Below are 25,368 nucleotides of genomic sequence, written 5' to 3' on the forward strand. Positions count from 1 at the left end.
GGTCCATGGTTTAATAGTATTGTTGATTTTCTGTCTATCCTTCCAGTCAGGGGTTTATTTCTTTTGTTTCTATCTGCAGTTAAGCCCGATGCTATCACGTTAGCTCCGTAGCTAAAGTGCTTTGCGGATGTATTGTCGTGGAGATAAAAGTCACTGTGAATGTCCATTTCGCGTTCTCGACTCATTTTCAAGGGGATATAGTATCCGAGGTGGTTTAAAATACAAATCCGTGATCCACAATAGAAAAAGGAGAAAGTGTGGAATCCAATGAGCCCTTGTACCCAAGTTACGGTCAGAGCGAAAAAAGATACGTCCTGCACTGCACTCTAGTCCTTCCCTCTCACGTTCCTCATCCACGAATCTTTCATCCTCGCTCAAATTAACGGGGCAATCGTCGCTTTCTCGGTCCGAATCGCTCTCGCTGCTGGTGTAAACAATGGGGAAATGTGAGGAGCCTTTCAACCTGCGACGTCACGCTACTTCCGGTACAGGCAAGGCTTTTTTTATCAGCGACCAAAAGTTGCGAACTTTATCGTTGATGTTCTCTACTAAATCCTTTCAGCAAAAATATGGCAATATCGCGAAATGATCAAGTATGACACATAGAATGGATCTGATATCCCCGTTTAAATAAAAAAAATTCATTTCAGTAGGTCTTTAATTTTAATGGGCACCCATTGCATGACCCAATTGAGGACACACTTTTGGTTAAAAGTAGGGTTGGGCGATATATCGCGTTTGTAAGATGTATCGATATATTTTCAAAGATATGAATTAAGAAGATATCCTAATATAGATATAATTTATTTTACGTTAAAATGACCAAACGCCGCTTATTTGTTCCTTGTTCTACCCTGCACCCCCTCCATGGGCTACTAAACCCATCCCCTTCCAAGACGTGCTTGCAGTATAAGAACAGCCATGATTGGTTGGTTGTTTACTATGATGAGTCATGATTGGTTAGTGACAGGCCAATCAGAGGTAAGATAGGGCGGGTCATCAAACCAGGAAGGAAAATCACAAAGTGCCTGCCGGCAAATGTATTTTTTTGTCTGAGTTTGATACGTTTAGTATTATTTGCACAGCTACGTTATTTATTATACATAGAAAGAATATTTTTCTATTTTATTTGTGTTATGTAATTCTGTGCTACTTAAACCGTTTTTCTGTGCTGTTAATACCCATTTTGACTAACTGGGTTAATAAAAGTGCCACTGACTGTTTACAGTACAGTTGTCATTCACTTCAATTTCACTGAATATCGCTCAAAAATGAATATCTTTATATGTATACTTTCACCGAAAAATACAGAGATATATATCGAATATCGAGTTTAAGTAAAAATATACCATGAAATGATTAACGTGGACCCCAAATTAAACAAGTTGAAAAACTTATTCGGGGTGTAACCATTTAGTGGTCAATTGTACGAAATATGTAATGTACTATCTACTAGAAAAAGTTTCAGTCAATCAATCAATCAAATCGAGATATACTTTTTCGTCCATATCGCCCAGCCATAGTTAAAGGCATTTCAGGTCTAATACACGGTTCAATTTGTAGTCAAAAGCAGGCTATAAATAATGAATACGATAGGGAAACTACATTACAAAGCCAGAAAAGTTGTGCACGCTAAAATTCACCTGGGCGACGACGAGAGCTGGAAAGTCCCAACAATCCAATTAGCACGTTGATTGATTTCAGCTTGAAGGAAATGGCAATAGCAATTTCAAATTAGCAATTTGCAACAATGTTGGATAGTCAAATTTTGATTAAAAAACATTACAAAACACTAATTCTACAACATCTTACATGTCGTATATTTACATTTAGAGTTTTAGCAAACATTACACAACACAATTACATCTTGTTCAGTATACAATTTACGACTGCCTAAAGCGCTAATGAATAAATACAAGGCAACAACTCACCGGTATGCCGGCTGTGTAGGAAAGTGGTTGAGCTATAGTTGACGTTCGTCGGCTAGCTAGCTAATCTAGCCCCTTAGCTAGCTAGCTAGCCAACTAGCTGGGGAATGGGATAAAGCCCACCCACAAATCGTACACCGCCTGGGTTGTTGCAGTAATGGGAAGAAACGAACAGCACTAGGGTGACTTTAAATAACTATACGGTCTTAATACGACAAAATTATCTCTGAGTAATCTGAAATACTTGTCTACACGTTCTCTCTTTCCTGAGTCGTAGCAGTATTTTTTTTCTCTGATCGCCGCTTTAAGAAGGTCCTCGGAAAGCTAACGGAGTGCCCGTCGCGCCTTTGTATAAATCAAACTAGCCTGACATGTTTGATACCTAATATTGAGAAAACCGACAGCACAACTCAAATTTACTTAAAGTTACACATACATTCATGAGGAGTGGAGAAAAATGCGTAATAATTTGTGACAATGTCGCGAAAAAGTATGCTAAGTTTAGAGTTGTTGTAAGGCATATACTCGGACAGCTAAGTTCTACTTCGGGGTATGCTTGATTTGTGAACTTTTAGTCGCTGTTTTGGCTCTCTTGCTTCTCCGAGTCAGTCGAGAACAACATCGCTGCTGACAGGTGTATAAATGAAACAAATTCGGTCGTGCATTTCTCGTCACGTGACAAGGAAGAAACAAATGCGCGGTGGTCAAGTTCTCCAAACAGTTCGTACACTGACTGTCAAGTTATAACTACATTACGGCATAAAACTCACCACCTCAATTCTAAAGTCGATGTGGTGTTTTGTTATTTCCACGCGATATTTTAGACCAATAGTCTCGTCTTCGCAGTAATGGAAAACAACTCAACAAAATCAGCCGATCTTCAAAGACCAATATCGGACAGGGTCAGATTTAGTGTAGAAAGCGAAGCGCGCACAGTTCAATGTACTTGTACAAGTATTCCACACAGAGTTGGATACAATTGGAACAAAGGCGGAAGGCTGAAGGATTTAAGACTAAGGTGCTAAGTCTGTTGCATTTTGTTTTGCAGTAAGTATTGTTTGTGTGACCTCTACAATCTCTGCAGGCACTTGGCAAGGAAGTTCTTCAAAATATGGATGCAGAACACCTTTGGTCAGATCCTTCCTTATGTTGCCAAGTAATTGTTTAAAAAAAAATTCTAACTCAATCTATTGAAACAAGATGCAGTCATCAGTCGTTTTCGTTTTTCCATTGCTGTACTAAGGTTATTTTAATGTGCAGGTGCCACTATGAAAATATGCTGCAGAAACGAATATTTCAGGGATGGAGAGACGAGTGGTGGGCGTCCAGAAAGGAATGGAGTCTGTCCCTACGCGCAGAGTGTCATCACAAGTTCGAATCAGATATTGTTATGCAGAATTATGATGACTGTCAGATCTTAATGACTGTGTCTTTCATCAAGGTATCACCTGCTCCTTCTGACTTTCCAAAGATGGCAAACATTTATTTCACTGCAAGACGAAAAGAAGAGCAAAATACTTAAAGCTAAATTGTTCGGTATGTTTTTGACACAAAAGGTTGAAGGAAATAATTTCTCAAATTTAAGCTCTATCTGGGTTTATCAGATAACAGGCGACGGATGCGTCATTTTTGGCACAAGTGGGAGAATTTTGTCCAGATGCGTCGGCTGAAAAGAAGAAGAAATCAATCAGCCCGAGAAAAGCACAGACGCACACATCTTCGGTATGTAAAAGTTGATCCACAGTCAAGTGTGACTTTTGAACAGGTTATTATGTTACTCTTGCAGGTCATTGTGGCGGTTGTGGCAGATTAAGTATCAACAGCATCAAAACATTTGCACAATGGAGGACCAAGCCTTGAAGCTCCGGACAGTGAATCTACAGAGCAGGGTGAATCACCACCATATCTTTGCATGACACGTGCACTTCCACACACATATTTATGCAGAAGTATTTGGACAATGACATAGGGTTTTGCTCTTTTACACCAGCACAACGTCGACTTGTAGCCTTGTGTACAGATGTCATACAGCATTACTGTATTTATCAACAATTTTGAGTAAGTCACAGAAGCGCCGCAATAGGGTATTTGAAGTGCTACCCGAAATCTAGTCTTGATGCCAGACTTTAGGTAGTTTAAAAGTGCTTTTACTAAGCCGCATTTGGTGTGTCTGTACTTTAAAGTACCAGTGAAATGGAAAAATAAGTTGTATTTATATGCTCAATTGTGTTGCAATGTATCACAATCTGCAAAGTTTATGAAAATACCATTTAAACATCACAACATACCACAATTTCAGACAGCCATTTCCGTAGATTTGAGGTCGATTAACATCAGGATGGGAATGCTTCTGCACTATGACCATATCTTTAGATCAGTTTACCCCAGAAAATTTGTCAGCTCAGGTGGTGTCTCTCTAGGGGGAGGGGGCGTCTCCCGGGACAGGCGGCAGGACGGGGATGGGGGTGGGTGGGTGTAAGGAACAGTGTTTCTAGGCCTGTTGCCATTACGTCTCCACATCATCGCTTGATGTTAGTTTGTCTAAATTGTCAGACGATCGCTTCTCTGATGTCTCCATCATGTCCAGAAGTCTCTTCTTTTTCTGGACGTTTTCTTCTACTGCATTCAGCAACTTTGTCTCGATTGGAAGTTTTCGTTTTAGTCTGACCTGCTTGTGGCTGTTGAGTTTTGCCTAGTGAAAAAAAAAAATGTTTATAAGGATTTTTACAAAATAACATTCAATAATCATGAATACATTATTTGGGATACACCCTCTTTAGCACAGGTGTAAGATGTTATTTACAACATGTCGAATGGCCCTCAACATCGTCGGGAAACAATGTGTGTCAATAAAGCACTTTGAGATATTTTAATTTTGACAGAAAAAAAAAATATTTAATGCAACTGCAGTTTTACTTAACTCAATATTATTTATAACAAGAAACTACTCAAAGCATTTTTAATACAACCCTATTTAAATACATCTTAAACAGCTGAGCTTTAATATATGCTTGCCATCTTGACTTCTGATTCCAAAGCAAGTATTTTTGTCCCACTTTCAACATTGTTGAAAGTGGATCTGAGAGCATTTGTAATTGCAGTGCAGTTTATATAAAAAGATTTCGATGCCCAGATGTACATATACTTCCCCGTCCTGCGGCCTGTCCCGGGAGACGCCCCTCCCCCTGGAAAGACACCACCTTAGCTAACAAATTTTCTGTGGGAAACTATATTACTTCCTAGCAATGAAGTTAGCGCCCACATACCTGAAGTAGAGCTCTTCTCTCTTTCACCACAGAATATTGTGGATTGCTCCTATTGGCATCTTGCTGCTCTTGTACATTATTCGGCATATCTTTGTCTGTGACCAGGCTGTCAAGGGTGAATGGAGAATCCAAACTCCTGTGGGAGCTTGTCAATATCTGATGTTTCTATTCCAAATTGAATGGATGTAGTTGATGTACAACCGCCCCAGATCTGCTCGCATAGTTCAAAGTACAGCAAAACAACTATACCGTAACCACTTCTTCCACCTGCGTCGACTGCTTGTCTGTACTTTCCACAAATCGCTTTCAATTTAGTGCCGATAGTTGTTTTTGTGATGTCCCCTTTCCGAGGAGGAAATTCCTCAGATGTCCCTCTAAGTCCGTACCGCTCCAAAAATAGGGTAAGAATGTCACCATACTTGGACTGGCAATTTTCCCAGTCAACACTTTAAGTTTTGTTAACTTTAAACTCTAAAACGATGCTTAAAAGTAGCTCTCCTCCTCTGTCAGTCCACATATATAATTCTTTGTTGCCGTGACCCGCCATTTTTGCTATATGCCGCCTCCGTAAAATGGCGTTTTGCATGTTTCTGATTGGCTAAAATGGTCTTAAGTCCTAGGCTACGGCGCCCCCAGTATTTTGGCATGCATATGACACTCGGTGTATGCGTTTGCTTGGGGACAGAGATAGTTTTTTGTCTGTACTTTCCACGAATCGCTTTCAATTTAGTGCCGATAGTTGTTTTTGTGATGTCCCCTTTCCGATGAGGAAATTCCTCAGATGTCCCTCTAAGTCCGTACCGCTCCAAAAATAGGGTAAGAATGTCACCATACTTGGACTGGCAATTTTCCCAGTCAACACTTTAAGTTTTGTTAACTTTAAACTCCAAAACGATGCTTAAAAGTAGCTCTACTCCTCTGTCAGTCCACATACAGTGGGGCAAAAAAGTATTTAGTCAGCCACCCATTGATTGTCAATGGGTGGCTGACTAAATACTTTTTTTCCCCACTGTATATAATTCTTTGTTGCCGTGACCCGCCATTTTTGCTATATGCCGCCTCCGTAAAATGGCGTTTTGCATGTTTCTGATTGGCTAAAATGGTCTTAAGTCCTAGGCTACGGCGCCCCCAGTATTTTGGCATGCATATGACACTCGGTGTATGTGTTTGCTTGGGGACAGAGATAGTTTTTTAAATGCGCATGTGTGGCTGGAGATCTTGTTAAGACGTTAGTTTAGGCGGTGGCTCTTTGTTGTTAAGGCGGCCGCCTTAACAACAAAGCGCTGCGGGAAACCTTGAGTCATACTGGAAATATGCAACATTTGCAAAGAGATGTGCTGTCTATCATTCACAATCCTTATATAAGACAAGAACACATATACTTGGCTTTTTTATCGTTCAAAATCGGAAATAAATAATGAACAACTGAATCAACAGATCGAAAGTCCTCTATCGCGCCCATAAAACCCTTGAAAAAACATCAAGAAACCCATCCATCCATCCATTTTCTACCGCTTGTATCTCTCGGGGTCACGGGGGTGCTGGAGCCTATCCCATTAATCATTAAGCAGAATTGAGAACTGAATCGGAATTGTACACATCTTATCAATTTTCATCCCTGGAAATGGTGATGTCATCGTTTGATAGGTTGTAGTGTAAACCATGCACAGCTGAAACAAAAACAATTTGAATATCATACAAAAGTCCTTTCATGTCAGCAATTCAACTTCAAATGTAACATGGCATATGTGATTTAACTCATTAGTTGCAACGTGAGATACGTCAAACCTTTATTTGTTCTAATTTTGATGATCATGGCTTACAGTTTTTGAAAACCCCAACATTTTGGAGATTTTCAATTTGAAGATTTCATAAGCTGTATTATGTCTAAAGAAGGCTTGAGATAGCTTGAGTTGCATGTTATGGTCTAATGGTAAATGTATTGCGCTTTTCTACCTTCAAGGTACTCAAAGCCCTTTGAAACTATTTCCACATTCACCCATTCATACACACATTCACACACTGATAGCGGGAGCTGCCATTCGAGGCCCTAACCACGACCCGTCAGGAGCAAGGGTAAAGTGTCTTGCTCAAGGACACAATGGACGTGACGAGGTTGGTAGAAGGTGGGGATCGAACCAGGAACCCTCGGGTTGCTGGCACGGTCACTCTCCCAATCGCGCCACACCGTCCCTGTTATGAGCCTTTGTCACTTATTAATTTCACCTTGTAAATCAAATTGCTGAAATAAGTGAACCTTTGCCCGATATTCTAATTATTATGTTACACCTGTATATTAAATGACAAAATACACAAATATCTAATGGCTTTAATGCTAATCAGAAGGTATACACTGTTTGACTGTAACATTTTAAAGTGACCAATCAGAAAGGAGGGATGGCGCCTGGCCGTGTTGTAGATACCCGCTCCAAAGCAAGTGCCAAAAGGGAAAGGAACTACGTACGCGTAGAGAAACAGCACAAGCTGAATTCGCACTGCTTTGACGCCATAGTGTGTCTCCAAAAGGCACTTTTATGTACAAACCCCAAAACCAGTGAAGTTGGCACGTTGTGTAAATGTGGTAAATAAAAAGAGAATACACTGATTTGCAAATCTTTTTCAACTTATATTCAATTGAATAGACTGCAAAGACAAGATACTTAACGTTCGAACTGGTAAACTTTGTTATTTTTTGCAAATATTAGCTCGTTTGGAATTTGATGCCTGCAACATGTTTCAAAAAAGCTGGCACAAGTGGCAACAAATACTGAGAAAGGTAAGGAATGCTCATCAAACACTTATTTCGAACATCCCACAGGTCAACAGGCTAATTGGGAACAGGTGGGTGCCATGAATGGGTATAAAAGCAGCTTCCATGAAATGCTCAGTCATTCGCAAACAAGGATGGGGCGAGGGTCACCACTTTGAACGAATGCATAGGCAAATTGTCGAACAGTTTAAGAACAACATTTCTCAACGAGCTATTGCAAGGAATTTAGAGATTTCACCATCTACGCTCCGTAATATCATCAAGGTTCAGAGAATCTGGAGAAATCACTGCACATAAGCAATGATATTACGAACCTTCGATCCCTCAGGCGGTACTGCCTCAAAAAGCAACATCAGTGTGTAAAGGATATCACCACATAAGCTCAGGAACACTTCACAAAACCACTGTCAGTAACTACAGTTTGTCGCTACATCTGTAAGTACCAGATAAACTCTACTATGCAAAGCAAAAGCCCAGAAATGACACCCAGAAACGCTGCCGGCTTCGCTGAGCCCGAGCTCATCTAAGATGGACTGATGCAAAGTGGAAAAGTGTTTTGTGGTCCGACGAGTCCACATTTCAAATTGTTTTTGGAAACTGGACGTCGTGTCCTCCGGACCAAAGAGGAAAAGAACCATCCGGACTGTTATAGGCGCAAAGTTCAAAAGCCAGCATCTGTGATGGTATGAGGGTGTATTAGTGCCCAAGGCATGGGTAAGTTACACATCTGTGAAGGCACCATTAATGCTGAAAGGTACATACAGGTTTTGGAGCAACATATGTAGCCATCCAAGCAATGTTATCATGGACGCCCCTGCTTATTTCAGCAAGACAATGCCAAGCCACGTGTTACAACAGCGTAACTTCGTAGTAAAAGAGTGCAGGTACTAGACTGGCCTGCCTGTAGTCCGAACTGTCTCACATTGAAAATGTGTGGCGCATTATGAAGCCTAAAATACCACAACAGAGACCCCGGACTGTTGAACAACTTAAGCTGTACATCAAGCAAGAATGGAAAGGAATTCCACCTGAAAACCTTAAAAAATTGGTCTCAGTTCCTAAACGTTTACTGAGTGTTGTTAAAAGGAAAGGCCATGTAACACAGTGGTAAAATTGCCCGTGCCAACTTTTTTGCAATGTGTTGCTGCCATTAAATTCTAAGTTAATGATTACTTGCAAAACAAAATTAAGTTTCTCAGTTCGAACATTAAATATCTTGTCATTGCAGTCTATTCAATTGAATATAAGTTGAAAGGGATCTGCAAATTATTGTATTCTGTTTTTATTTACGAATTACACAATGTGCCAACTTCACTGGTTTTGGGTTTTGTACATTATTCACTTTTTACTAGTGCTGTCAACAAGGCCACCTTAATGCACAGGCTTACCTGGGCTGAACCCCAGGGATTTCACCCAATCAGGGGCCCCTGATCTTGACTGCGTAATGTAATGATTGATGTTCATAGCTGTCAATCAAAAACCGCTCAGCTTTGTCTAGTGATTGTGTTCCCTCTCTCTCGGCTGGGCTTTGTTTTCCTACTGCTGCGAGCGGGGCTCGGACGCACTTTGCTTGTGTGAGAAACCAGCGTACAACTATTGAGCTAAAACACAGGCAGTCTTCCGGATCGCCAGCACTTTACTTGAAGCTGACTGGCTTCTATTACACTCGCACAGACGTGGATGCACCCCTCGCGAAGGAGATGTATTCTTGAGTGAAATTATTTTTAAATTTTTCAATCCATCAATTTTCTACCGCTTGTCCCTTTCGGGTTCGCGGGGGGCGCTGGAGCCTATCTCAGCTGCATTCGGGCGGAAAGCGGGGTACTGATATTTTTAAATTGTTGCTGTTCTGTTAAGTAACTCCCCTCTTTAAAAAAGAAGCAAATTGGAACCTGGCAACTACCGACCTGTTTCTATTCTCAGTTCCATTTCGAAAGTAATGGAAAAAATAGTTTATGAACGGGTCGATAGTTACCTTGCCACTAATAAACTCATGTACAAATTCCAATCCGGCTTCAGAACTAACCACTCCACTGACACGCCTTCTCTATCTGACCGACCACATCAAACATGAGGTGGACGCGGGCAAATACTGCGGCATGGTCATGCTGGACCTTCAGAAGGCCTTTGACACCGTTAACCACGCTATACTGTTGGATAACCTCAGAGCAATCGGATTCAACAAAACTCATCGAGCTGGATGCAATCTTACTTGGAGGGGAGGGAACAGGTGGTAGAGGTGAACGGCACCGTGTCCCCCCCCCCCTCTCAGTAAGTTGTGGAGTCCCCCAAGGCAGTATGTTAGGGCCTTTACTGCTCCGAATATACATAAACGACTTATCGGCATGCGACTGTGAATTGTTCTTGTTTACGGATGACTCGGCCTTGCTGGTATCAGACAGGGACAAGTCACAGGTGGAAAACATCCTCAGTGCTGAACTCTGTAGAACTTGCACCTGGCTCGCTGACAACAAGCTATCCATACACTTGGGTAAAACGGAATCCATCCTGTTTGGGTCCCACATCAACCTTAAGAAAGTCAATGACTTCACTATAAATGTGGGTGACATTGTCATCACCAGGAAAGATGGGGTCACCTACCTAGGTTCCATTCTAGAGGCTAATCTTTCCTGTGATAAAATGGCAACCAAGGTAATCAAAAAGGTCAACCAACGAACGAGATTTCTCTATAGAATCTCCTCTCTGGTCAACAAAAGCACCATGAGGATTCTGGCGGGAACTCTCGTTCAACCCTTTTTCGATTACGCATGCACCTCCTGGTACCCTCGCACCTCCAAAACCCTCAAATCTAAACTCCAAACACCCCAGAACAAGCCAGTCAGATTACTTCTAGACCTCCACCCCAGATCCCACCTCACTCCTACCCACTTCTCCAAAGTGGGCTGGCTCAGTGTGGAGGACAGAGTAAAACAACTTGCACTGTGCCTAGTCTATAAAATCCGCTACACCTCCCTGATACCGAAGTACATGTCAAACTACTTCCTTAAAGGCCTACTGAAACCCACTACTACCGACCACGCAGTCTGATAGTTTATATATCAATGATGAAATCTTAACATTGCAACACATGCCAATACGGCCGGGTTAACTTATAAAGTGCAATTTTAAATTTCCCGCGAAACTTCCGGTTGAAAACGTCTATGTATGATGACGTATGCGCGTGACGTCAGTCGTTGAAACGGAAGTATTCGGACATCATTGTATCCAATAAAAAAAGCTCTGTTTTCATCGCAAAATTCCACAGTATTCTGGACATCTGTGTTGGTGAATCTTTTGCAATTTGTTTAATGAACAATGAAGACTGCAAAGAAGAAAGCTGTAGGTGGGATCGGTGTATTAGCGGCTGGCTGCAGCAACACAACCAGGAGGACTTTGAGATGGATAGCAGACGCGCTATCCGACGCTAGCCGCCGACCTCATCGATGATCGGGTGAAGTCCTTCGCCGCTCCGTCGATCGCTGGAACGCAGGTGAGCACGGGTGTTGATGAGCAGATGAGGGCTGGCTGGCGTAGGTGGATAGCTAATGTTTTTAGCATAGCTCTGTGAGGTCCCGTAGCTAAGTTAGCTTCAATGGCGTCGTTAGCAACAGAATTGTTAAGCTTCGCCAGGCTGGAAAGCATTAACCGTGTAGTTACAGGTCCATGGTTTAATAGTATTGTTGATTTTCTGTCTATCCTTCCAGTCAGGGGTTTATTTCTTTTGTTTCTATCTGCAGTTAAGCCCAATGCTATCACGTTAGGTCCGTAGCTAAAGTGCTTCGCCGATGTATTGTCGTGGAGATAAAAGTCACTGTGAATGTCCATTTCGCGTTCTCGACTCTCATTTTCAAGAGGATATAGTTGAGGTGGTTTAAAATACAAATCCGTGATCCACAATAGAAAAAGGAGAGAGTGTGGAATCCAATGAACCCCTGTACCTAAGTTACGGTCAGAGCGAAAAAAGATACGTCCTGCACTGCACTCTAGTCCTTCACTCTCACGTTCCTCATCCACAAATCTTTCATCCTGGCTCAAATTAATGGGGTAATCGTCGCTTTCTCGGTCCGAATCGCTCTCGCTGCTGGTGTAAACAATGGGGAAATGTGAGGAGCCCTTCAACCTGTGACGTCACGCTACTTCCGGTACAGGCAAGGCTTTTTTATCGGCGACCAAAACTTTATCGTCGATGTTCTCTACTAAATCCTTTCAGCAAAAATATGGCAATATCGCGAAATGATCAAGTATGACACATGGAATGGATCTGCTATCCCCGTTTAAATAAAAAAAATTAATTTCAGTAGGCCTTTAATGTAAACGACCGCCATAACCACAACACCAGGGGGAGCTCCACTAACCACGTTAAACCCAGATTCCGATCTAACAAAGGTCTTAACTCATTCTCTTTCTATGCCACATCAATGTGGAATGCGCTCCCAACAGGTATAAAAGAAAGGGCATCTCTATCCTCCTTCAAAACCGCAATAAAAGTACACCTCCAGGCAGCTACAACTCTAAACTAACACCCTCCCCGGATTGTTAATAATCAAATGTAAACAATCAAATGCAGATACTTTTTCTTATGCCTTCTGATCTCTCTATCTTTCTCTCTCTCTCTCTCTCTCTCTCTCTCTCTCTCTCTCTCTCTCTCTCTCTCTCTCTCTCTCTCGCTGTACATATCCTACCAAGTCAGACCTACACTGTTCCAATATCCATTTCTCTGTTCTCAATTGTTGATGACTGATGATAACAACCAAACCTACCCCCCCCCCCTCCACACCCCGGATTGTAAATAATGTAAATAGTTCAATGTGATTATCTTGTGTGATGACTGTATTATGATGATAGTATATATCTGATAGTATATATCTGTATCATGAATCAATTTAAGTGGACCCCGACTTAAAGGCCTACTGAAATGATTTTTTTCCATTTAAACTGGGATAGCAGATCCATTCTATGTGTCATACTTGATCATTTCGCGATATTGCCATATTTTTGCTGAAAGGATTTAGTAGACAACATTGACGATAAAGTTCGCAACTTTTGGTCGCTGATAAAAAAAAGCCTTGCCTGTACCGGAAGTATCGTGACGTCGCAGGTTGAAGGGCTCCTCACATTTTCCCATTGTTTACACCAGCAGCGAGAGCGATTCGGACCGAGAAAGCGACGATTACCCCATTAATTTGAGCGAGGATGAAAGATTTGTGGATGAGGAACGTGAGAGTGAAGGATTAGAGTGCAGTGCAGGACGTATCTTTTTTCGCTCTGACCGTAACTTAGGTGTAAGGGTTAATTGGATTCCACACTTTCTCCTTTTTCTATTGTGGATCACGGATTTGTATTTTAAACCACCTCGGATACTATATCCTCTTGAAAATGAGAGTCGAGAACGCGAAATGGACATTCACAGTGACTTTTATCTCCACGACAATACATCGGCGAAGCACTTTAGCTACGGAGCTAACGTGATAGCATCGGATTTAACTGCAGATAGAAACAAAAGAAATAAACCCCTCACTGGAAGGATAGACAGAAAATCAACAATACTATTAAACCATGGAGCTGTAACTACACGGTTAATGCTTTCCAGCCTGGCGAAGCTTAACAATGCTGTTGCTAATGACGCCATTGAAGCTAACTTAGCTACGGGACCTCACAGAGCTATGCTAAAAACATTAGCTATCCACCTTACGCCAGCCAGCCCTCATCTGCTCATCAACACCCGTGCTCACCTGCGTTCCAGCGATCGACAGAGCGACGGACTTCACACGATCATCGATGCGGTCGGCGGCTAGCGGCAGCTAGCGTCGGATAGCGCGTCTGCTATCCAAGTCAAAGTCCTCCTGGTTGTGTTGCTGCAGCCAGCAGCTAATACACTGATCCCACCTACAGCTTTCTTCTTTGCAGTCTTCATTGTTCATTAAACAAATTGCAAAAGATTCACCAACACAGATGTCCAGAATACTGTGGAATTTTGCGATGAAAACAGAGCTTTTTGTATTGGATGCAATGGTGTCCGAATACTTTCGTTCCAACGATTGACGTCACGCGCATACGTCATCATACATAGACGTTTTCAACCGGAAGTTTCGCAGGAAACTTAAAATTGCACTTTATAAGTTAACCCGGCCGTATTGGCATGTGTTGCAATGTTAAGATTTCATCATTGATATATAAACTATCAGACTGCGTGGTCGGTAGTAGTGGGTTTCAGTAGGCCTTTAAACAAGTTGAAAAACTTATTCGGGTGTTACCATTTAGTGGTCAATTGTACGGAATATGTACTTCACTGTGCAACCTACTAATAAAAGTCTCAATCAATCAATCAATCAAGTGCAATCATGATTTTATTTTTTTATTTTTTTCAAACTATGTTTTCGGTGGTGGTTGGGTGCAAAACCCCTACAGCCTCAAGGCCCCTCCTTAAATTAAGTTGGCCCTGGCTGTCAAATTATATTTTTAATAAGATTAATCACACTTTTGAATCTGGATTATCATGATTCATCTCATGTTATTACTTGGTTCCATAAATTAAATTAACTTGAAATATACCCCGATATTTGGACACAAATTAAATTTTTATTATCAGAATATCATACGGGAACCTTTTGAGTGTACGTATATTTGCTCACAACTTGGTAACTGTTTTATCTGAAGTCCTGTTGGGGTTTATTTTGGAGTGATATTTTCCAACAAGCACACCAGTTGGAGTCTCCTTACTCATCTTTGCACTGACGTATGCGTTGATCTGATCACTGACCGCATAACAAGCCGTGCCGCCTTTAAAGGAATCTATAAGGTTAATATAGTCCGCTCGTCTTTCTACCCCCCTTATCTGCTTTTTTTTGTAATTTAAGTATTCATTACATGAAGGAGTTGTTGCATTTGAAGTGATTGTAATGTTTATAATAGAGGTAATTATTATTATTATTATTATTCATTATCAATAGTGTTATTTCTATTAAATGATAAATGGGTTATACTTGTATAGCGCTTTTCTACCTTCAAGGTACTCAAAGCGCTTTGACAGTATTTCCACATTCACCCATTCACACACACATTCACACACTGATGGCGGGAGCTGCCATGCAAGGCGCTAACCAGCAGCCATCAGGAGCAAGGGTGAAGTGTCTTGCCCAAGGACACAACGGACGTGACTAGGATGGTAGAAGGTGGGGATTGAACCCCAGTAACCAGCAACCCTCCGATTGCTGGCACAACCACTCTACCAACTTCGCCACGCCGCCCCAAACCTATTGGTAGTTGTATTGCTCCATTTGTGTGCAATAATGTTCATTGTCATTTCTGTATTATTATTGTATTTACTTAATTCATTGGTTCTTCTTTGTTATAATTTTTGGTATCGTATTTGCTGATGATTTTGTTGTTTTTGTTATTGTCCCTTTCTGTCCTATCCCCCTCTTGTCCCCGCAATTTCCCCCATGTATTCTTTTTTTCTTCTTTCTGTCCCCTCCTGCTGCGGTCCGGCTGCGCCAAAAACTAAATATGTCCATTTAATGAAGTCAAGTATAAATAAGGCAACAAGAAAAGCATCCCACACTTCTCTTTTGTAAAGCAAATATGGGCATCTACATCAACAATATGATTTGCCTGGGTGGCTGGACAGGATGTCAAGAAAAAAACAAAACAAAACAAAATTATAGCCAATATTTTAAAATTATCCCACCAATAGAGTAGTATTTGTGAAAATTAATGATTCTAATAATACTTAGGATTGTGTCCTTGATCAAAAAAGAAAAGAAAAACAGTTTAAAAAAACTAAATATATTTACAAGCCACTCTTTTGAACGGAACGACTCCTAAAGATCCAACCGTCTTCAGAGAGCAAGAAATCCCATCCCTAGTGTGTTAACCTCTTTCTTGTTTTCTTTTGGGAAAGGCTTTTCTTCAGTGGAAAGAGAGGCACGCTGCTGTTTGTTCCCAAAGAGAGAATGAATCCAAAGCCTCTCTTCACTACATCAGCAGCGGGAAAAAGAAATGGCTGATTCAGTGGCGAACTGTTGTCTCCTCTCGCCAGCACAAGAAACAGTTACAAGGTTATCTTGGAGATCTTTTAAGTCATTTTTGTAAAAGCGTCACCGTTCAGAATTCATTCTTTCTCTCTGTCATTCAGCTGTGGCTATGCACACCGCCCATCTTCTCTTGATGAGGCAGAGCTGGGAAGTGTGGAGGATTGCGTGGCGTCGAAAACACAGCGAGGAGGAGCGTTTGAAAGGGGCGGAGCAGCTGACCATTCGGTGCGCTCAGCGTCGAGCCGTGTTAAAATGGAGGGCGTGTATCCTCTTTTTTTAAAAATTTAGCTTTTACTGCCAACTCGGACCTACCAGTTTCATTCTTAAGCGCCTCCGCAGATGTGACAGGGCGCAAAGAAAAAGCAGGCCGAGACCAGATGGCCAGTCAACACCACCATCAGCACCTGCAGGTATGATCTGGAGAAGAGTCTTGGTTAACGATTACTGATGTGTGTTCTTCTTTCAGCGTGCATTACTGCAGGTTATGTCGTTCAACGTGAGCCAGAACAGAGCACGGCGTCTGAACAACGAGGTGGCTGTCCAACATCATTACCAGACTGTAAGTAACTGGCATTTGATGATAGCATAACTACATTTACAGTAGATCCACCCTATGAATGGGGGTTACGGTACATTCCAAAACCCTGCAAATAGTGAAAAACACGAATATTGGAAACAAAGTAAAAAGTATTTTTGATAATTTATCTTTTTTTAAGGATGCAACTATACACAGTAAAATACAGGAGTGTTTGGTCTGCTCTGCACGGGACAATCTGCCCTAGTGGACCGCAGTGTTTTGTTTTTGTAATTTATTTTGAAGTGTGCGGGTGTGTGTGTGCACGCACACCTGTGCAGGTAGCATAAAGCCTTCCCTGCGGCGAAATGTTCAAGCACTGTTCAAGCACTGTTCAAGCCTCTACCCATACCTCCCCCTATGCCCCCTCTCTTCGACAAAAAAAACCAAATCATGTACAGCATGAGCAGAGAAGGTAAAAGTCCACAATTTAAAGGAACAATGTCTTTATTCAAATCTGTTGAACCCTCTCGCGAGAGACAGCATCTCACCATTCATGACTGTAGCTCATTGCCTGAACCAATTCTGCACACAATGTGGAGTTGCAGGTAAAACGATGTGACTGAACTATTTGGCCAAACTGAGTTAATCAGAAGAATAACATGTTTTTATGTTTATATATGTTTTATTCACACTTAATATTTATGTGTTTGCTCTGATTCAGCTCCTCATATATACCATATCTGAAAAACTCTACAGACACTTCTGAGTTTCTGTTTTAAAATGTTTTGTTTTCTTCAATATGTGGATAAAAACTGTAAAGTGATCATTGGACTTATGCTGGCACAGTGTTATTTTTCACTACTTCAAATTCAAGCTATAAGCTATTTGACTTAATAAATGTGTGCAAGTTGGGTCACGCTTGCCATTTTCATTGTGCGAACCGCTGCCAAACCACTGGTGAGAAGCACTGATGTACAAATAGTGCAGAAATAAGTAGTAATTTACCATTTGAAGGTGTTTTGTTTGGTTTCTGTTCATTTAAGAAATGTCTTATCAGTACACAAATTATACTTTTGAGAGACATTTTGGGGAAAAAGTTTTCTCCTTAAACACAAAAGACGTACTGAAAATGAACCAAATCAGTGGTCCAAAAACCAAGGTACAAACCGTACCGTGGGTTGCCTGTACTAGTCTTTATCTTAAAATGTTTTCTACTATGCTGCTCGTAGTTTTAGAACACTCTTTAAATTCATTTTTACAGTTCGACGACATCACGTCTTGTCAAAGCATCTTCCTGCTGGAAAATGTTGACTCAATTGATTTGCAGCAGTCTTTTTCTCCACACACAACCCAAAGTCCAAAAACAATGTGGTTTGAATGATTTACAGCCATCCCTTGGAATGTATCACTTTGAAGTTTGCAGCTACACAATTGCACTTTTTTCATGTATATTCTACGTATTGTTGGCCTAAATTGAGTATTTTAAAGTATTAAAATAATGGTTAGATTGACTAAAAATATCAATACTACAGTAGTATTGGCTACGAGATGAGACCAAACCAATCAGAGTGTGCTCTTCAGCATTGTGGCCACTGATTGGCTCAGCCTAAGGCAGCATTACTATATTGGATTAAAGGAGTGTAAAGGTGACTATGTTGGTGTTATTTCATGTTTAGAGGGCTGTCATAATGTTGAGAAATGCACTTTATTTAGAAAGTCATAAACAGCTTTTGGTATGCACTAGCTTTGGAAATATTACATTTTTAAATTAATAATTCCTACTTTGCGGAAATTAATTGACCTCGGTCACGTCCGGAACCAATTAAGAGTGATGAACAAGGGTTCACTGTATTGCAATTGTTAAGAAAGTGGATAATGTTTCTTGCCACTCAAATGTCAAAAACATGGGTTTTACTTCTGAAGTGTCGACTTCTCATACTGCCTTTCTCATCAATAACACCATACAGGAAAGTAGAAATACTGCAACACTTTGCAGAGCGGAGGTGTGGAAGTCTTCCTTGAGTTACAACTAGCCCTAAACACATCCATGACATATCAATACCAGGGTCGGGGAAAAAAATATGGAGATGGCAATATATCGTAATACTTTTTCTAACGATATAATATCAATTCTCAATGTCTTATATTGTATTATACATATATATGTATGTGTATATATATATATATATATATATATATATATATATATATATATATATATATATATATATATACAGTATACATATATGCACATACATACATTCATACATATATGTTTTTTTAAAAACAAATACAGTATATATATATATATTTTTTTGTTTTTGTTTTGAAAATATATATAAAAAAGACATTTAGAATCAATATTATATCGTTAGAAAAAGTATTACGATATATTGCCATATCCATATTTTTTCCCCAGACCCTGGTATTGATATTTCATGGATGTCATTCACATTGCAAAGCCTATGTGTTGGATCAAGGGATTAACAGTACATGTTTTCGTATTATGGTTTTTCGGTACAGATCATTCGATGCAGAACAAAGGCATCCTATACTGGACCCAAAATGAAATTAAACGTGTTTTTAAAACTGTGATTACAGTTTTACGGTTACACCTTTAATTGGTCTACATTGGATTGTGCAAGTGTACTTAATGTTGTGGCTTGTGTCAGTTAAATCCATGTATGCCTTGTTTTAATATTTCACACAGGTGATCAATAGATATTGGTGGCTGTGGAAGGACAGGCTGGAAGAGGCTGAAGATGAACCTTTCCAAGCCCTGACAGACATGGCGCTGACCAACTACCGGTGCTTTACCTGTCACTTTTTCATAATTTTCTGCTATGTGGCGTTGTTAAATTGGCCTACTACATTTCACCGCTCCGGTTTGTTGTCTTTTTTTTCCTTTTTCCTTGGCAGCATGACCCTGTTGAGTCGCTTTTACGACCACTGGAGGGAGAAACTCGCACAGCAAAGACACATGCAGGTATTTCATGTTGGACACAATGTTGAGTTGAAACTTAACATCTTATCTAAATTACTGTAGAAAAAAAACATGAATGTTGACTAGAATGAACATATTGCAGGGGTGTTTTGGGCCTCAAAAGAGCTGAATTAAGGAGAGTGCTGTGTGCATGGGACGGAGGTGTGCATAGTGCACAGCAGAAAGTCATACACAAAAGTTACAATATTAAACGCTGGTTTTCACAGTAGTAAAGGAGACAATTAAGCACAAGCTTGTTCTTCTGGTGGTCCTAGCTTGACATTGTGGTAATATTTAAAATAATATGACGTGTAATATTGTCTGTCTTTGTTGCCACACTTCTAATAGCAATAACTACAACACAGACACAGCTTTGTTGTATACCGTTGTTGTTAGCAGGTGCTACGTGCCTTATCCCTTTTTTTCTGGTCATGTAACAGTGCTGTGATGTTATCGTTTTCAAAAAATAGTAGTTTTCTTGGTATTACTTGTCCACATGATTAAGGCTGAAACGACGCGTCGACGTAGTCGACGTCATCGGTTACGTAAATACGTCGACGCCGTTTTTGTGCGTCGACGCGTCGCATATTGACGTCACACTACCGTCATGGCGAAGCGCAAAGCAGACGATGCGAGCGGTGCGAGCGAGGGGGGAAAAGCATGCCAAAAGTGGTCAAAAATGTGGTAGTATTTTAATAAACGGCCTAATAATGTTGTTGTATGCACACTGTGTCGAGCGGAAATGGCCTATCATAGCAGCACAACGGCTATGAATGAACATTTGAAAAGAAAACCATCAACTAGTCAATCGTCCGCGCGAGTATACGTTGTCATCATTACACAAAAACATGAATGTGTCATTTGTATCTGCTAGGGGTGTAACGGTACGTGTTTTGTATTGAACCGTTTCGGTACGGGGCTTTCGGTTCGGCACGGGGGTGTACCGAACGAGTTTCTAAGCTAAAGCTAACTTTAGCTGCTAAAGTCTTACCAAGCTGCTTCGCTCCTCTGCCTCTGTCTCAGCACGCAGCATTGTCCCACCCACACAGCCATCTAATTGGTACACACGCAGCATTGTCCCACCCACACAACCATCTGATTGGTACACACGAAGCATTATCAGCCAATCAGCAGTGTGTATTCAGAGCGCATGTAGTCAGCGCTTCAGCGTGGAGCAGATAGGTGTTTAGCAGGTGAGCATCAGGCAGCGGACTCTCCCCAAATGATAATAAACACCTCCCAGTCAACTACTAGTAACATCACTATGAGCCCGTTGACCTTCTTGAAATATAAACTGCAGCTCAGCTCACTCGCAGTCCTGGCTTGAGGTGAAGGCTAATTAGCTCTCAGTTCCAGCCACATCGACCCCTTCTGAGCGCCTATTTTCAGCTGCTGGGAATATTGTAAACAAGAAAAGAACCAGAGCATGTACACATGCTAACCTTTCTTCATTACAACTGTTAGTCACTCACTGGAATGAGTAGAATTGGTTATTGTGTACTGTGTTGGACTGGATGTTTATTTTGCACATTTTAAAAGCAATACTTAATGTTTACAGTGCTCCAGAATATTTAGATTGGCACTTTTTTGTATTGGATGTTTATCTTTATTTTTGCACATTTTAAAGCAAAATAAGCAATAATTTTACTTTTGAAATGCTTATACTATTGCAGAATATTAAGATTTGCACTGGATGTTGACTTTTATATTTGCACATTAAAAAGCAAATAAGCTACTTTTAATTTTGTTAAATGTTAAAAGTTTTAAATGTTTACATTGTTACAGAATATTTAGTCATGTTGTTGTCAATGTTGACTGAGTGACCATACTTCTTTTTTTTTGGTAAATAAAAGCCATGCCTTTTGAAAAAACGGGCCTACATTTATTTTTTCATCTTCATTTTGAAGAAAAAAATAATCGGTAAAAGGACAAATAATCTATAGATTAATCGAAAAAATAATCTATAGATTAACCGATTAATCGAAAAAAATCTATAGATTAATCGATAGAAAAATAATCGTTAGCTGCAGCCTTACACATGATAACGACAAGACAGCGTTATCAGACTTTCTCACGCTGGTGTTCCAGCGTGTATGAAAGGCTGAAATTATAAAATACTTAACCGTTTCCACCTAAAAACGTTCCCATGTGAACAGGCCCCAAGTCCGACGGTTTTAAACAAGATTGCAGCAACTTGCTGGCGCTCTGTGCTAACCCGAGACTGCTGCTGAGTACTGGTCGTTGTTTGGAAGAAGAAAAAAAAAAAACAGAAAGTGTTATTTTTTATGTTAAAATTGTGCATAAAAACTTGTGTAAGGCAGCAGTTTTAAGATTTGTTATTTTTGGGGAGCCGAAGACCGACTTCACGGTCGCTGTTCCTCTGCTCTCGACAAAGCATGGTTCCACGATGGATTCCCCAATATTTGTCCAATTATATCCAATATTAAATTCTTCTTTGTTGTTTGCTGATAACCATAAGCACGTAATCGCTTATGTAGTCTCTATGCAGCTTTGAGCGGAGGACAAGGAACAGGAGTCGACCCCTGACCAATTGCAACAGAGTCAGCGCAGTCAGGAGGAGGCAGCCTAATCCAAGAGTTATGGCTGAGAGGGGAAGATTGCAAATTCACCCTGTACACAATTTGGGATGAAGAAAGTGCAGTCGTGCCTCGGGATACGATTGCACCAGCTTGAGAGTTTTTCGTATACAAGCTTTCTCTCAGCTAATTGTTATGATTTCTTGTTTTTGGGTTACAAGTTTCCCCACTGCTACTTAGCATAGTGAATGCGACTGTGAACCCCGTAAGATCCAACCAAAACATATGTTCTTACTCGCTACCATTATCCTATAGCTAGAGATGGACATGACTCTGTTTTTCCAACAATGGGAAGGTAGAAAGTAAGTGCTGAGAAGAAAAAGTGGATGGTATTCATTAAATTTAAAAACAAATCATTAACAAAATGACAGCGTGTAGCTCGCTAACTTTGTGAAGCATTTGGAGTGTTTCACTGCTAGTCTGCAACAGACATGCAACGGTACTCGGTAACATACTGGACAGTACAGTGGGCACGTGCGTGTGCACGTGTTAGAGATCGACTGATATGGTTACCGATTATTGTCAAGGAGGCTGATAACCGCTAATTCGAGCCGATATTAATTTCCCGAAAAACGTTAGCTAAACATGAATATTGCATGTCAGTAAACAATGCTTTAATTAAATGTTTTATTTTTTATTTATTTTAGGAAACCAGTCGCAACATGTTTTATGCTTAATTTAGCACCAAAAACCATCAGTGGATTTCACAAACACTTTTATTATGCGTTTCTCTTGCTGTGGGTCAGAGGAGCATCAACATTTGCATTTAAAAAAATATGGTAAATCTTCTGGGAAAATTGGTAAAAATATGGGATTTCTCTACATCACAATAACTCCTTTATCCACTATCGAGTTAGCGAATTGAGGCTATTGAGTCCTATTCGCAATTTTGTTGACGAGAACGCGTCTTCGCAAAACACAAAGTTAAACCATAAAATGCAACCTTACCCAAGCAAAAACGATACATGTTGTATCCGGGAGAATCTTTTATACAAATGTATTTGATCCAGCCACAGACAAAGATGTTTGCAAAGTTGTTATCTGCTTTGTCGTGTAGAAGGACGTCTGGAGCACTAGCACTGGAAAAACTCACAATCTCACCAAGTATGTATTTCTAGTCTCTAGTCAAAATCTCTAAACAAACTTAATACAATCTTCTGAATAGTAATATTTCAGTGAGACATAACATGTTATAAGGTAATAGATCTTCTGAGGGAAAAAAATACTACTTTTGAGCATCACAAGTTTGTTGTAAGACACACAACTTCACAATACTAGTAAGTATAGCTAATAATAAGTTTTAATAGCTCATTTCAAGATCACTTTTGTCTTATTTCAATAAATCTTACCAAGCGGATGTTGACTTGTTCCATTTGCAGATGTATTTGCTCATTAGAAGCATTTTTTCCATGTCTGGGAACGCGACTGACGGATAATCCTTGAGATCACTCGAGAAATCTTATTTTTAAAACCTATAGGGGTCGATTATATTGCATAGTTCAATTGTTTTGCTTGTATTTGCTTTTACTGGTAAGATCTAGACCCCTGGCATACTCAGATAGTTCACACTCTGTTTGCTGCACAGTAGCCATATTGGTTTGGTTGACCACCACTTTGTTCACCCTACGTAAGCATCCCAGAAAAAGTCATGTGACTGAATACAACCTATAGGTTGGACAAATTAATCAGCAAAGTGGAACACTTTTTTTTCCAACAATTAGGATACAGAGCTAACATCTCAACATTGATGGCATTAATCGAAGTCACAGAGGAAATTGCCAATGCAATTGATCATAAACGGTGCAGCAGCGGTGTTTATGGATCTAACAAAAGCATTTGACACCAGTGACGTGCAGTCAGGGGAGGCAGGTGAGGCGGCGCCTCACGTGCCATCATGGAAAGAAAAAAAATGTAAAAAGAAAAAAAAAAAAAATTAAATTGTTATATGTATCCAGTGATTATACTATAAAGTTATTTTCCATTAACTTCACCAGTTTTAGATTATTTTTATTCAAAATCGCTGAATTTTCACATTTGCCGTTCAAATACTGAGAAGAGACTTTGTGGTGATCAGCAGCCAGTTACTGAGAAGAGACTTTGTGGTGATCAGCAGCCAGTTGAGGCACGTCACTGAGTTGAGCCTCACCATGGATTGCGCAATGACTCGGCTAACTGCTGGCCTGCTGTGCAGTGAGACCGTATTGCTGTATGAATTATATTATACATTTCCATAGTTTAGTTAGCTGAGGTATATAATGTACAGTGTATTTTGTCAACAACTGTATGTGTGTAACGTATTTCTTGTGCTGAGCAATCATAAAACGGCTGCAAAAGACGCACTGTGTGAGGCTTGCAGTAATCCCGCCTCCTGGTGGTATAGGGCTGTAGTGATCCCAGAGATCATTCTTGTGACTACTCGGGCGGCAAAAGAAGTGACAACAAGCAGCAACAGTTAGCAGCGATCGTTTATTTTTTCCTCTTGCCTGGATTATTAACATGGAGGATTACATATCTAAAATAAAACAGTTTTCTAAACTGGACTTTCAATCGAAGCAGGAGGTAATACTTAAAGGAAGATCTCCATCGAGACAGAGAGACTTTTAAAACTGAAGAAAGATAAGGAAGACTTCTATAAACAAGTTATCGATGCTTTTGTTCAAAAGGAGCTGCGCATGGACTTCATTTATAAGTAAAGGTAAGACCATAATAATGTTTTTTTTATTAAATGTGCTTTTTTGTGTGCTACAGTTTGTATGTGTAAAGTTTAAGTTAAGTTAAAGTACCAATGATTGTCACACACACTAGGTGTGGTGACATTTGTCCTCTGCATTTGACCCATCCCTTGATCACCCCCTGGGAGGTGAGGGGAGCAGTGGGCAGCAGCGGCGCCGCGCCCGGGAATCATTTTTGGTGATTTAACCCCCAATTCCAACCCTTGATGCTGAGTGCCAAGCAGGGAAGAATGCTGGTATGAGCTTTTAAACATAACCCGTTAACTGCTGTCAATCAAATGGTGAATAAGATACTCTTTAGGGTTCATATGTTGGTAAATCTGACTGTGATGAAGTCAGTGCCTCACCAGTCATGAACCTCACCGCACGTCACTGTTTGACACAAATACAAATATATAAAGTCGACATTGACAGGGTAAATGAAATCAAATTTCTAGATGTAATGGATGATAAAATGAACTGAAAATACAGTCGTCCTTATTGCTGTTAATGGGTGTGTTGGCCCTGTGATGAGGTGGACACTTGTCCAGGGTGTACCCCGC

At 40.4% G+C, this 25,368-nt stretch overlaps 2 protein-coding genes across 4 annotated transcripts in view; one reads left to right on the forward strand and one right to left on the reverse strand.

Moving 5' to 3' along the window:
• LOC133652497 (eukaryotic translation initiation factor 4E transporter-like) overlaps nucleotides 1–2,247 on the reverse strand; it is a 31,453-nt gene extending 29,206 nt beyond the window's left edge. The window contains exon 1 of one of the 3 annotated variants that reach the window (XM_062051316.1): nucleotides 1,932–2,247. The gene's annotated coding sequence lies outside the window, so the exon portion shown is untranslated. The remainder of the gene's footprint in view (nucleotides 1–1,931) is intronic. The other 2 variants (XM_062051308.1, XM_062051324.1) reach the window with 2 other exon arrangements.
• Nucleotides 2,248–2,386: 139 nt separating this feature from the next.
• The window catches only part of LOC133662558 (protein SFI1 homolog), a 38,219-nt gene continuing 15,237 nt past the window's right edge, over nucleotides 2,387–25,368 (forward strand). Inside the window, exons 1-12 of the mRNA XM_062067001.1 lie at nucleotides 2,387–2,946; nucleotides 3,013–3,059; nucleotides 3,189–3,299; nucleotides 3,370–3,464; nucleotides 3,533–3,650; nucleotides 3,715–3,817; nucleotides 15,865–16,021; nucleotides 16,099–16,260; nucleotides 16,337–16,407; nucleotides 16,464–16,556; nucleotides 19,225–19,322; nucleotides 19,434–19,500. Of these exons, the coding sequence (XP_061922985.1) occupies nucleotides 2,869–2,946; nucleotides 3,013–3,059; nucleotides 3,189–3,299; nucleotides 3,370–3,464; nucleotides 3,533–3,650; nucleotides 3,715–3,817; nucleotides 15,865–16,021; nucleotides 16,099–16,260; nucleotides 16,337–16,407; nucleotides 16,464–16,556; nucleotides 19,225–19,322; nucleotides 19,434–19,500 (1,200 nt within the window). The 5' untranslated portion in view covers nucleotides 2,387–2,868. The remainder of the gene's footprint in view (nucleotides 2,947–3,012; nucleotides 3,060–3,188; nucleotides 3,300–3,369; nucleotides 3,465–3,532; nucleotides 3,651–3,714; nucleotides 3,818–15,864; nucleotides 16,022–16,098; nucleotides 16,261–16,336; nucleotides 16,408–16,463; nucleotides 16,557–19,224; nucleotides 19,323–19,433; nucleotides 19,501–25,368) is intronic.

This window comes from Entelurus aequoreus, linkage group LG01, assembly GCF_033978785.1.
Source record: "Entelurus aequoreus isolate RoL-2023_Sb linkage group LG01, RoL_Eaeq_v1.1, whole genome shotgun sequence".
Classification (NCBI taxonomy): domain Eukaryota; kingdom Metazoa; phylum Chordata; class Actinopteri; order Syngnathiformes; family Syngnathidae; genus Entelurus; species Entelurus aequoreus.